The following is a 13,756-nucleotide window of genomic DNA, read 5'->3' as shown; positions in this document are numbered from 1 at the left end:
ATGCGTTATAACTGCATAAATAACATTGAACAACTGTGAACACTCAGTTTCCTCATTAAACAACCTAATTTAACATGGTAAAACACCCACCTGTCTCATGGACGCACACCACAACAAAAAGGAACAGATAAGAAACAACAACACACCTCACCATGCACAGACTAATAATGAAAAAACTAAACTTATCATGCGCTCACAAAACGGCCGCGCCCCTAGTGGTCAGGCTTGGTACTGCACCCTAACTAAATAAACGCTATAATACAGCCCCGTCTTCATAACATTGACCCTGATCAAACTGAGCACCAGCAGGTCTCACTGTGTCGTAGAAATCCACAGTACTATATCAACACGTCATTCCTGCCACATATTTGTTTATCATCACTAGTGGTTTGCAAAAGTAGTAAGTACTTCACACTTTATTTTAATTTAAAATACCACAGATATTCCATTTATTGCATTAACTGCACTGCAGAACTCTGCACATGCGTCACAGTTTGATCTTGAGTTTATCAGGTGATGAAAATTCTGCGGCAAATGTAAATACATCATATAATTATTTTAATGTAAATATAAATACTTCATATAAATATAATTTTTTAAATTGAACAAGATGCAGATGTGTTATTATTTGCCAAAAAGTAATCTAGGCCATGACAACTTTTGAGGATTGCCTCATAGGGTCAGTTTGATGACCCCTGCTGTACAACATATTACTCAAGTCAGTCAATCATTTATTTATTTTGTGGTTGGTTGTTCAGTTCCTTTTCACTCATTACTGTCATGACCGTCAACTTAACATTACAATACTTACAAACAAAAAATCCTGAACCATTTGTACGTTTACAATAACGAACACCAAAAAAAAACTTGAAAGGGAGTGGGGAGAAGTAAAACTTTGCAAATAAGAGTACTGTTACACTGTGCAATATTTTACACATGTGGTTTAGGGTTAGACTTTTATTACACTTACATGTTATGTTTTATTGTGTCATATAACTGTGTTTCCGTGTTAGGCTGGAAAACTGGACCCTCACCTCGTGCTGGACCAGCTCAGGTGTAATGGAGTGTTGGAGGGGATTCGTATCTGCAGACAGGGCTTCCCCAACCGCATCGTCTTCCAGGAGTTCAGACAGAGGTGACTCACGACACTCAAGTAGAAACACCTTCCACTGCAACGCGACTGAGACGTGATGTTGCTGTAAAGTCGAACAAGAAAGTGCGAGCTCGGTCTGTTTGTCTTCTGCACCTCTCGATTAACAAACGGGATTTTGCTTTATTGTCGCTCCACATACAAAATGTTCACTGCAAACTCGAGATAATTTCTTAAGCAGTCAAAGATTTCCTTTTTCGTCCTTCCTGTGGATCAATCCTGCCCATCGCCTTCACCTTTCACTATTTTTCAATTCCGTTGGGAAGGGAAACAGTTTGAACGGAGGTTTGCAGTCACACACATCTGATTCACTTTTGCATTTATGGAGTTCGCAAACTTCCAAAGCCCATTTTCTGCTGTTAGAACATCCAACAACCACACAACTACGATGTCCGAATCCCAAATCTAAACTAGAAAAGCACTCAGAGAGCGCAGACCTCCGCCAAGGACTACCCCCATTTTTTATATAAATTGCAATAAAATCAGTCTTCTGGATCAGATCCGGATCAGCCTTTGGAATATGAAAGAGGATCCCATTGTCCATCCCTGAGTCACATTTCATGGGGTTTGGTCAATAATTAACCGAGATATTGAGAAACAAAATTTTTGGCCCCATTTACCACAATGTTAACTAAAATTTCAAAGTGATCCAGAATCCAGGATTTCTTCCGGATCACCCCCAAATTGAAATCAGTTCTTCCTTTTCACATTTCCAACAAATCCTGAAAATTTCATCAAAATCGGTCCATAACTTTTTGAGTTATGTTGCTAACAGACAAACAAACAAACAAATAAACAAACAAACGCCGGCAAAAACATAACCTCCTTGGCGGATGTAAATATGACGATATCAGAACCAGAAGCAAAAGTGATACGGTTCAAAAGACTTGAAAAGATCGACTTTGACAATAGGCGCATCCCACTGGGAAATCAAACATGGCGGTTTGATGCTCAATTTTTCGGAGGATCCTTCCCAGTTTGCATTGCGTGATAACCGGGAGTCTGAAATTTGGGATGTATGTATAAAATATGAACCTTATAACATATGTTTTCTGTGCTTGTGCTCCAGGTATGAGATCCTCACTCCCAACGCCATTCCCAAAGGATTCATGGATGGAAAACAGGCCTGTGAGAGGATGGTGTGTATTCACAAAGAAACTAGTGTTGCATTACATTAATTACACACAAATCTCCTTTTGATTAATGATTACCTGAATTTATACATTTATATCTTCTATAAATTAGCTCTTTGTGCATTAAAGGTTGTATAGAGGATTTTCCAAGGAACGAGAAATCCAGCGACTGTTTGTCCTTTTTCAAATGTTGCGCATGTGTGAAACCACCCCCCCTCCCCTACAGCTCCTACGTAGAAACGCCTTCCTCCCGCCTCCTCCTTACGCCAGAAACAGGTTTGTTTACAGCCGGTGAACTGCACATGACTTGTAAACAACTAACTACAGTGTTGGTTAGGCAAGACGGAGAAGTGAGGGAGCGGGGGAGCGGGTGTGCGGACATTTCGTTCGCGGACGAGAAGTGAGGAGCAGGAAGAGAGCAGGGAGAGAAGAGAGGAGAGAGGAGAGAGGGAGCGGTGCGCGGAGATTCCGTGCCCGGAGAAGTGAGGAGCAGGGAGAAGAGTGGATCGGGCAGCGGGGACAGGAGCAGGAAAGGGTGCAGAGAAGGTTGCGCGGAGATTCCGTGCGAATGAACTAGCTACAACACGCAGCAGCAAGCGGACTCTTTCTTTGCCTTGAAAATTACGTTTTCAGACATAGGATATCGCTTTCGTGTCCTGAAAAACGTTTGTCTCGCTCTTGGAAATAAATGTAACGTTTTCATAATAAGCAGAAGTTTCCTGTCCAGGAGTAATTTGTGGACCAGTGCGTCAGTCTTTAGACCCTCGTCTGCTTCAGTCGCGCCATCGCTGGAATCTTGAATCTTCCCCTTGTTCTTCTTCTTTCAGCGACCTCAAAAACAGACTTTCTTTTGCGGCGAACTGCTCCTGGATTCTTGTCGCCATTGTAACAAACTTTGTGCGAACTGCGAGGAAGATATAGGTAAAAAAAAAGCCGCTAAGAACTGTTGCGTTGGTGGAGTAAACAGCGTCTGTGTGTCTTGCGTCTGTGGACTGCGTGACAGTCGTACGTAAACCACGTACCGGCGGCGCAGGCAAGTCAGTTACGCTAGAAACGTAGGGAGATTTGATTGACAGCCTGTCAGCTCACAGATAACGAGGCAGTGTCGTTATCTATTGGCAAATGTTTAGCCCCACCACGTCCAGAGTTTATGAATTTTTATTCTCTTTTTTTTGGTCATCATAATTACAAGGCTACTGCACCTCTATAATCTATCATTGACAACTTGAAACAAAAAAAAATCCTCCATACAACCTTTAAAGCCCCATGTGTAGTGTTTGGTTTTCTTCGATATTCCTCGGTAAAGTGCGGTGTCCTTGTTCTGTGCAGATCCAGGCCCTGGAGCTGGACTGTAACCTGTACCGCATCGGTCAGAGTAAGATCTTCTTCAGAGCTGGAGTCCTGGCTCACCTGGAGGAGGAGAGGGACCTCAAGATCACTGACATCATCATCTACTTTCAGGCCGTGTGCAGAGGATACCTGGCACGCAAGTACGACTCCCACACGCGCATTTGAACATATGTGTGTTTGTGATAGAGTGTGGATCGGAATTTTTTAATTTTTTCTGTCCAAGCCCGGCCCACATCCGACAGAGCAGTGATTGAATCTGACCTGAACCCAATAGGCATTAAGATATTTGTGTCCGAACCCCACACAATTAAAATCACACTATTTTCATATGCCTAATGACACAAATACAAACTCAGGACATAACGGAAATAACAAGAACGTTATTAACTTCAGATTTTACTCCTCAACTCTCATAAAGCAGTAAATTTTAAGTGCAGCGTCTCATCCACAATATCCATAGAAACTGTCATCCGCAAATAATGACATCCAGTCCACAAAACTGTACTATTAATCCAGTTTGTGGCGTTCTTTAAAAGTAAGAAGGTGAAAGTAGTTCACGTGTGTCTGTTTACATCCACACAGTGCACGGATGTGAAGCTGCAGATTCGTGATAGTGACTCTACTCCCTGTGGACTTTATCGCCAATCTTATGCTTTAAAAATCATGTATCTGAAGTTTTGCACCACATTTCACAAACAATAACGACACAGTTCTGATTGTATCTAAACTAGAAGTGCAGAGCTCTGATCTTTTGAACACTTAAAGAGTCTCAAAGCGAGTGGTTTTACTGTAAACAGGAAACAGCTGAAGCACTGATGTGTCCGATGGGTCTGATGGGTTTCCATGCTCTAGTTCAGGGGTGGGCAAACTTTCTGGCTCGCGGGCCACATAGGGTCCTAAAGTTTGACCGAAGGGCCGGACAGAAGACAGGACATAACGTGTTAAGAGCTCAGATTCATTACGTTCTTATTCACATTTATCTAGGACTTCAGACGCGCTACACGTGTCATCACTGCTGTGAAAGATTCAGAACATAAAACTGTTGACCTGTTCCACTGCACAACACGAGTGAATGTGTATCGTGAGTTCACTGTTTTCAAATATGACTGGTAACGGCTCAAATACAAAGCTCACGCCAAACAACCACAGATACACACCTGTGAGTGTGATAAAACCTGACTCCAAAACGTTGTACAGACTAATAATTACAACTTAAAGACCTTAGGTTTCTTTGATTGATTATTACCAACTCAAAATGGAAGCAGTGCAGTTTTATATCTTAAGCACCAACTACTTCACTCATGGTCCAAATAACTCCTGTAAGGACACTTTCCCATAAAGCATTGTGGCCAACATAACACGCCGCAACTCAATGTATATATATATATATATATATATATATATATATATATATATATATGCGCAGAACTCTCAAGCTCCCAGGCCTCTGGTAGAGGACCCGAGCTCAATGAGGGTGAGAGAGACCTACCACCGTGGAAGGTGAGAAACACATTTATATATTATATATATATATAGTGCGCCATCTACTGGGAAACGCTGGAAATGCATGACAAATAAAACATCAACAAGGTTTATTATTGTAATTTATTCCAGTTCGGCGGGCCGGATTAAAAGGTTTAAAGGGCCGCATACGGCCCCCGGGCCGTAGTTTGACCACCCCTGCTCTAGTTTGTGAGTATTGATGTTTCCTGGTTTCTCTGTTCCTTCAGGTCCTTTGCTAAGAAGCAGCAGCAGCTGAGTGCACTCAAAGTCCTCCAGAGGAACTGTGCGGCGTATCTCAAACTGCGCCACTGGCAGTGGTGGAGGCTCTTCACCAAGGTACAGAAGAATGAGTCGAGCAGAATGAGTAAAAAAATAGTCCTGTTATAATATTATTTAAAATCAGTGGTGGTAAAGTGCGACTGTAGCCACAACTGCCCTGAGTCGAGTCAATGTAAGCGATGCTCCTCAATCAGCCCAGTCAAACAGACTTCCAGTTTACAACAACTTTACATCATATAAACCATAAACACTATGGAGACACATCAGCCCGTTTGACATTATAATGTGTTTAATGTGTGTCTCAGTCAGAGGCACAACATTTTGGAACAGTCTGCCATTATCAATAAGAGAAACTTCAACTCTTGCCACCTTCAAGTCCTCCTTAAAAGAGCGGCTAAAGAAAAAACAGACTTGTGGACACTTTTAGCATAGATTTGTTACTTGTTTTTGCTTTGTTTAAATTTGTGGTGTTTCCTGCCGAGGGACGACAGATGGAAATGAGCAGTCTTCCTATAATCTGTCATATTTACACTGCAGTGTTGTAGATGTTCATTACTACACACTGTCCCTATTAAATAAATAAATAAAATAAATAATGCAGCTTTGACACATTTGTCCAGAGGTGGGACCAAGTTGTTGTCTTTGACCTCAAGTCCCAAGTCAAATACAAACAAGTCAAGTCGAGTCTTGGTTCATAAGCCCAAGTCAAGTCCAAGTCGTCTGCTTTGAGCTGAGTCAGTTGAGTCAATTCAAGTCTTTAAACCAAAATACCAAAGATGCTTTCAGTTTATATGAATTTTAAACTAAATTGTGCTTATAATGTCACGGTAAGAGTTGTAGAAATGCTAATTTTTTCCTTTTTAAATGTCTTGACAAGATGTTAGTGTGAATCATTACGGTGAGAACAGAAAGAATTACAGTTTAAAAGTGTTTAATAACAGTGTGCGTGGTGTGTTCTCTCTCTCTCTTTTTATTTTAATCTTTAATTTTATGATGATTATTTATGTTTTGATTAGTTTTTATTGTGATTTTAATGTTTTTCAATCCGTGTATCGTTCGTTCATTCATTTTTCAATATAAAACCAAATTTAAGAAAACAAAAAACCCGGTCTGGTCTCAGTCTCAGTCCCGGTCTGGTCCCGGACCTGGATCAGTCCTGGTCCAGTCCGTATGCAGTGCAAAAGTCCGACATCGCACGGCCGTTATCTGTTCTTTCCATTCTTAATTTAAACACAAAATCAAAAACTGAAAAAACGAATCATTACCTGTTTTTTTCATTTTGGTTTTGGAGACAAATAATGAAGAAAACAGTTGTTTTTGTTTTTTTTATTTTTGGTTTTATACTGAAAAACGAACGAACGAATGACACACAGAGTTTTTTCTTATTCTGTAAAGAACTTTGAAATACTTTGTGTATGAACTGTGCTCTACAAACAAATAAACTTGCTTTGCTTTGCCTTCCAGGTGAAGCCTCTGCTGCAGGTGACCCGGCAGGAGGAGGAGATGCAGGCCAAAGACGAGGAGCTGGTCAAAGTGAAGGAGAAGCAGAGCAAAGTGGAGGGAGAGCTGGTGGAGATGGAGAGGAAGCACCAGCAGGTCTGAAGCGCTGGTCCCGTCTTCTGTCTATCACTTATCTCAGACACATAGAAATAAAAAAAAATATATGTGTTTGTGTGCAGCTGGTGGAGGAGAAGAACATCCTGGCGGAGCAGCTCCAGGCCGAGACCGAGCTGTTCGCCGAGGCTGAGGAGATGAGAGCTCGACTGGCCAACAAGAAGCAGGAGCTGGAGGAGATCCTTCACGACCTGGAGTCCAGACTGGAGGAGGAGGAGGAGCGGAGCCAGGGCCTGCAGAACGAGAAGAAGAAGATGCAGTCGCACATACAGGTGTCGCATCTACTCATACATCACAGTAATAAGCTGGTAATAGGATGGTAATTAATAGATAGGATGAAAATAGAAGTGATTAGTGCATCTTTCAGTCATGGATTTATTTTATTACCAAGAAAATACACGTTTCCTGGTAATTTACTCTTCAGAATTTCGATTAAAATCAAGTCAGTCAGTTAAAGCATCGACTTTAGAGCAGATTCTGATTTTGGAGAAAGACTTTTTTACAGAATTGAGTGCTTAAGAGTATTATTTTTGTTCAGGAAGGTAGTATTTACAGGTATTTTTTGGCGTATTTTTCTCATATCCAGCCCTAGTTCAAACATTTTTTGCTTTTTTTTTGCATTTAACTTTTTTTCCTCTTAAACCTAAAAACCTTTTTTTTTTATTCTAATGTCATGTTACCACAAAATTAAGACTATATACTATTGTTATAGACTAGGACTTTTTTTGTTGTTGACCTTACAAGTCACATTTTACATCATATCACATTTTTGGAGGTAGAAAACCTTTCAAGTGACAAACAGCTGTAAAGTGAACTTTCTGATCAAGTCCCTCAGATTATTCACATCAAATTTTGTACTGTATTATTCGGACTATAAGTCGCTCCGGAGTATAAATCGCACCAGTCAAAAAATGCGTAATGAAGAAGAAAAAAACATATGTAAGTCGCACTTTTTGGGGGAAATGTATTTTATAAAATCAGAGACCAGGAACCGACATTTCAAGTTCTAGTAATAACAATAGAAGAGAGAACAACAGACTGTTAACGTCACATATGAACAGTTCTTCAGATAAACTATAACATAAACAACAGAACAGAACAAGTTTAACAAACTCTCCATCTCACTCCAAATCACTAAATCCATTCAATTCTTCATCCTCGGTGTCACTTCTGAGCAACTCCACGACCTCCAGAGGTAAACAGAGCGCCGCTTCCTCTTCTGTGTCGCTGTCGTCAGACTCAGCATCAGTTCCAGTTAGAATTATTCGGGCCTTTCTGAATCCCGACAGGACGGTTTCGGTGTCACTGAAGTCCAGGCTTTGTCCATCCATCCAGTGACTTCAGGAAAGTTTCACGTTGCATCCTCCTGGTTGCCGTGAAGCTGTGTTCTCCATCCCCGCTTTCCGTCAGTCCCTCACAAGTTTCTCACTCACTCCAAACTTTCTTTCTGCTGCTCGATTACCGTTTTCGGCTGCAGATTTCACGACTTGCAACAGGACAGAGGCTCTTTCTGCAGGAGACATGCGCAGTAGAGTGAAGTGACAGTGGTGCAGGAGGAACAGGAGCAGCAGATACTGACACACAAGACTAGAACCTCTCGCGGTTTCAGTCTGAAAATTTTAATACACAAGTCGCACCAGAGTATAAGTCGCAGGAAACAACCAAACCATGAAAAAAAGTGCGTCTTATAGTCCAAAAAATACAGTAGTTTGCATTTCCATTTGAATATTCTTAAAGCTCCAGACTAATCAGATTTCAGTTTTCATGTAAACATAGCTACTGTTATGGTTTATTTCTTCAATTAAGTGTATAATTTCTGCAAAGATATAAAGAATGTGTGTCTGTTATTTTAGCAACGTTATTATTATCAAGAAGTTGACTCTAGCAGATTTTAAACACTTCTAATTTCCGTGTAATTTTTTGTTATTGTACGTAATTGTGTTTGTTTGCGTAGGACCTGGAGGAGCAGTTGGACGAGGAGGAGGGGGCCCGGCAGAAGCTGCAGCTGGAGAAAGTGAGCGCCGAGGCCAAGATGAAGAAGTACGAGGAGGACATCCTGCTGCTGGAGGACCAGAACTCGAAATTCATCAAGGAGAAGAAGCTCCTGGAGGATCGCATCAATGAGGTGACGTCCATGTTGACCGAAGAGGAGGAGAAGGCCAAGAACCTGGGGAAGACTCGCAACAAGCAGGAGATGATGATCGCAGAGCTCGAAGGTAAAGTTTAACCCGTGTGTCCAAAAGTGACCACATCAGAAACGTCAAATTTCAGAACGTGTTTAAAATGTTTGTAAATAGGCGAGTTTCATTGTTGACAAAAGCGCGCGTTGCATGCTGGGAATTATTTTGGTCGGCGGCAAGAAACACTAATTCAACATGACGGACGGAGCGAGAAAGCACGTAAAGGGTATTGATCCCGGTTATTTATCCACTCTAACGGCAGAGGACCCAAGACCATTTGACCAGAAATTGGTCATAAGCATCGACGGACGACAAATCACCCTTTTCAACCCCGACAAAATCTGGACCAAACCACATTTCTGGTTGGAATCACCAACTACCTGGACAAATATTCACTTGGGCGATATCCACAATGACTTGGTGGAAACTCCTTCACAGCAGAAAAGATGAAAACCTCCAAGAGTCTCGATGCATCGTTGAACTTGTTGGAGTCCACGGTTTGTTAGAATCCGTGTATCATTCGTTCATTCGTTTTTCAATATAAAACCAAAAATAAGAAAACGAAAAAACAACAGTTTTCTTCTTTATTTGTCTCCAAAACCAAAATGAAAAAACGGATAATGATTCGTTTTTTCAGTTTTCGATTTTGTGTTTAAATGAAGAATGGAAAAAACGGATAACGGCCGTTTCCCGTTTACGTGACTTCCGTGACTGCGATGCCGAACTTTTGCACCGGGTACAGACTGAACCAGGACTGATCCAGGTCCGAGACCAGACCGGGACCAGAGCGGGACTGAGACCGGGACCAGTGGTCCGACTGGTTCCGTGTCATCGTCTCCACGCTGGTTCCGTGTGGGGAAAGTGAGAATGTTCTGTGGACTACAGGTCCGGACGAGCTGCTCTGGTCCTCCGCGCTCAAGAACCGCGGCTGGTTCCGAGGTGGTGCAAAGCATCCGACTGACGCTTCACACCAACGAAAACGAACCGAACTAAGAGCTTTTGGTTCACCAGGTCCGGGACCAGAGCGGGACCAGAGCGGGTCTGAGACAGAGACAAGACCAAGACCAGAGCGGGCCTGAGACAGAGACGGAGGCTGACCGAGACAAGACCAGGACCAGACCGGGATCAGTCCTAGTTCAGTACGTACCCGGTGCAAAAGTTCGGCATCGCAGTCACGGAAGTCACGTAAACGGGAAACGGCCGTTATCCGTTTTTTCCATTCTTCATTTAAACACAAAATCGAAAACTGTTTTTTCGTTTTCTTATTTTTGGTTTTATATTGAAAAACGAATGAACGAATGATACACGGTTTGTTAGGATCTTCTACGTTTGCTCTGTGAATGTCTGAAAGCCGTTTAATTCACCGTTAGTGGTTCTTTTCACTCAGAATACGAAAAAGACATTTTCCTTCTTCCGTGCTTCTATTTGTGCATCCGATAATGCAGCAGGAATTTACCATTATCGAGGATAAATACGCGAGGTTACGCACTGTGTTTGACGCTACCGTGTTTCTTGCCTCCGACCAAAATATTTCCCAGCAGCAACGCGGGCTTTTAATAACAATGACGTCAGCTGAAACTCGCCTACACGCAGAGAAGTGTAGCTTGTGTCTGGAGAGATGCTCTGATAGAGATTAGATTATTTACATCAGTGTTTCCCAAACTTTTTTTCTGGAGACCCATATTTTAAAAGTCACAAACCTTTGCAACTCAAATCAGTAGAATTTATTTGTACATCACAAATTAAAGCTGGATTTGATCGGTATTGAACATTAATGAGGATATTTTATTGACTGAGTGATCAATTAGTTTTAATCTTTACTCTTAGTTTTAAATGATGAAAAACGGTGATTGAAGCAGCAATAAAAGGATCCATAAATCGCCTGTTTGGACATTAAATATAGAACGTTTCTTTTTCTTTTCAACATTCAATTGAACCAGCAATATTGGAGCAAAATAGTCAATAAAATAATGACAAAAAGATTAGAAATTGTACAAAACACGTCTTAACATTTCAACCTACATCCAGATCGTGACTCGTAGCCGACACCCGATCATGCTTTTTCCCACAGGCTCGGGGTTTTCTCAGGGGCGGACCTACTTTCAAATTCCTAGTCCAAGATTAGTCCTGGTTTGGTCCTGGGTTAGACTTGGGTTAGACCTGGTTCAGTCCAGGTTTAGCCTTCGGTTCAGTCCTGGTTTAGCCCTGGTTTAGTCCTGGTTCAGTCCTGGTTCAGTCCTGGTTTAGTCCTGGTTTAGTCCTGGTTCAGTCCTGGTTCAGTTCCTGGTTTAGTCCTGGTTCAGTCCTCTTGGTTTTAGTCCTGGTTCAGTCCTGGTTCAGTCCTGGTTCAGTCCTCTTGGTTTCAGTCCTGGTTCAGTCCTGGTTCAGTTCTGGTTTCAGTCCTGGTTTAGTCCTGGTTCAGTCCTGGTTCAGTCCTGGTTCAGTCCTCTTGGTTTCAGTCCTGGTTCAGTCCTGGTTCAGTCCTGGTTCAGTCCTCATGGTTTAGTCCTGGTTCAGTCCTGGTTTCAGTCCTGGTTTAATCCTGGTTTAGTCCTGGTTTAGTCCTGGTTTAGTCCTGTTTCAGTCCAAGTTCAGTCTTCAGTTCAGTCCTGGTTTAGCCCTGGTTTAGTCCTGGTTCAGTCCTGGTTTAGTCCTGGTTCAGTCCTGGTTTAGTCCTGGTTCAGTCCTGGTTTAGTCCTGGTTTAGTCCTGGTTCAGTCCTGGTTCCGTTCCTGGTTTAGTTCAGTCCTGGTTCAGTCCTGGTTCAGTCCTGGTTTAGTCCTGGTTCAGTCCTGGTTTAGTCCTGGTTCAGTCCTGGTTCAGTTCTGGTTTAGTCCTGGTTCAGTCCTCTTGGTTCAGTCCTGGTTCAGTCCTGGTTTAGTCCTGGTTCAGTCCTGGTTTCCTGGTTTCCTGGTTTAGTCCTGGTTTCAGTCCTGGTTCAGTCCTGGTTCAGTCCTGGTTTCAGTCCTGGTTCAGTCCTCAGTCCTGGTTCAGTCCTGGTTCAGTCCTGGTTTTAGTCCTGGTTCAGTCCTGGTTTTAGTCCTGGTTCAGTCCTGGTTCAGTCCTGGTTTAGTCCTGGTTTAGTCCTGGTTCAGTCCTGGTTTCAGTCCTGGTTCAGTCCTGGTTCAGTCCTGGTTTAGTCCTGGTTCAGTCCTGGTTTAGTCCTGGTTCAGTCCTGGTTTAGTCCTGGTTCAGTCCATATACGGTGCAAAAGTTCAGCATCTTTTCTCGCTGATTGTTATTTGATGATCAGCGACAGTTCTTTTGGTGAGTCTCTTAAAGTGCTGCAATAGTCGTTTAATGTTTTACATTTTAAACACAGTAATATTATAATGTAACAAACTACTTTGAAATCACAGTAACAAGTCATAAATAAATAACACATTACACTTTTGAAGTAACTTGCCCAACAGTGTTAATCAATATCCACACATGAAAACAAGCATGAAGATTTTGTCACCAGGCCCAGTGTTTTTTATGCAAACTGCAGTTTATTAAAGGCAAATTAGTGCATAGTAAAGCTCGGGCAGCTTTTATCACGAGCCTGGCAGACTGTTTAATAATTTAACATTTATTGTAATTAATTAAATTCTTATTCAAAACAAAGGCTTGATTTGTCTTCATGTTTGTTTTTGTAGAGCGTCTGAAGAAGGAGGAGAAGACGCGTCAGGAGCTGGAGAAGGCCAAGAGGAAACTGGACGGAGAAACGTCAGACTTCCAGGACCAGATCGGGGAGCTGCAGGCCCAGATCGAGGAGCTCAAAGGACAACTGGGCAAGAAGGAGGAGGAGCAGCAGATGATCCAGGCCAGGTATGTCCCACCCAGGACACCGTACATGAGGAGTACAGGAAGACGGATGGATGATGCATGTGTCAGTTTGATCTGCTGCCTGTAAAGAGACGTGACTTAGTTATCAATCCCATTTCCATCCAGTTAAAGGGGCCGCCACCTTCTCGTTCCTATGAAAATGTTATTGCTTTGGGACAGACCTGGGCTTGGTACAGCTCCAAGACCACATTCTGCTCTTTGGTTGACTCTGACCAGCACCTTTAAGCTCATTTGTAATTACATATTATAACATATATGACATTTTTTGTGACGCAACCTCACTTTTTCATTGCTTAGTCATAACATCAGTGTCGGGGAGTAACAGATTACATGTACCGGAGTTACGTAATCAGAGTACAAATTATGAGTAACTGTATTCGGTTACAGTTACTGTTTCAGTGAGTAATTAGACAACAGATAGATAGATAATTAGATTACAGTTACTTTGTTGAAATAAATGGATTACACAGCAGTATTTTCCTGTTTTCCTGTTTTCACATTTTGAGCTATATCCCCCTTTTTTTCTTTTTTTTTTCATGTAATTCCACTCATTGCCGAAACTAAACCAGGTCTAAACCAGGACTAAAACAGGTCTAAAACAGGTCTAAAACCAGGTCTAGACCAGGACTAAACCAGGACTAAAACAGGATTTAACAGGACTAAACCTGCTGTGTGGACCTGTCTCCTCGTCTTCTATCAATAATATTTTTAATTTGGTCA

At 42.1% G+C, this 13,756-nt stretch overlaps 1 protein-coding gene across 1 annotated transcript in view; it reads left to right on the top strand.

Moving 5' to 3' along the window:
* Positions 1-13,756, top strand: part of LOC110172213 (myosin-10-like) — a 249,049-nt gene that overhangs the window by 205,792 nt on the left and 29,501 nt on the right. The window contains exons 18-25 of the mRNA XM_055152335.1: positions 1,014-1,135; positions 2,220-2,289; positions 3,613-3,773; positions 5,364-5,472; positions 6,880-7,011; positions 7,095-7,301; positions 8,984-9,245; positions 12,847-13,018. Coding sequence (XP_055008310.1) covers positions 1,014-1,135; positions 2,220-2,289; positions 3,613-3,773; positions 5,364-5,472; positions 6,880-7,011; positions 7,095-7,301; positions 8,984-9,245; positions 12,847-13,018 — 1,235 coding nt within the window. The remainder of the gene's footprint in view (positions 1-1,013; positions 1,136-2,219; positions 2,290-3,612; positions 3,774-5,363; positions 5,473-6,879; positions 7,012-7,094; positions 7,302-8,983; positions 9,246-12,846; positions 13,019-13,756) is intronic.

This window comes from Boleophthalmus pectinirostris, unplaced genomic scaffold (genome assembly GCF_026225935.1).
Source record: "Boleophthalmus pectinirostris isolate CB_2022bp ecotype Guang Dong unplaced genomic scaffold, ASM2622593v1 HiC_scaffold_17, whole genome shotgun sequence".
NCBI classification, from domain to species: Eukaryota; Metazoa; Chordata; class Actinopteri; order Gobiiformes; family Gobiidae; genus Boleophthalmus; species Boleophthalmus pectinirostris.
This window is presented reverse-complemented; position numbering and strand designations above follow the sequence as displayed.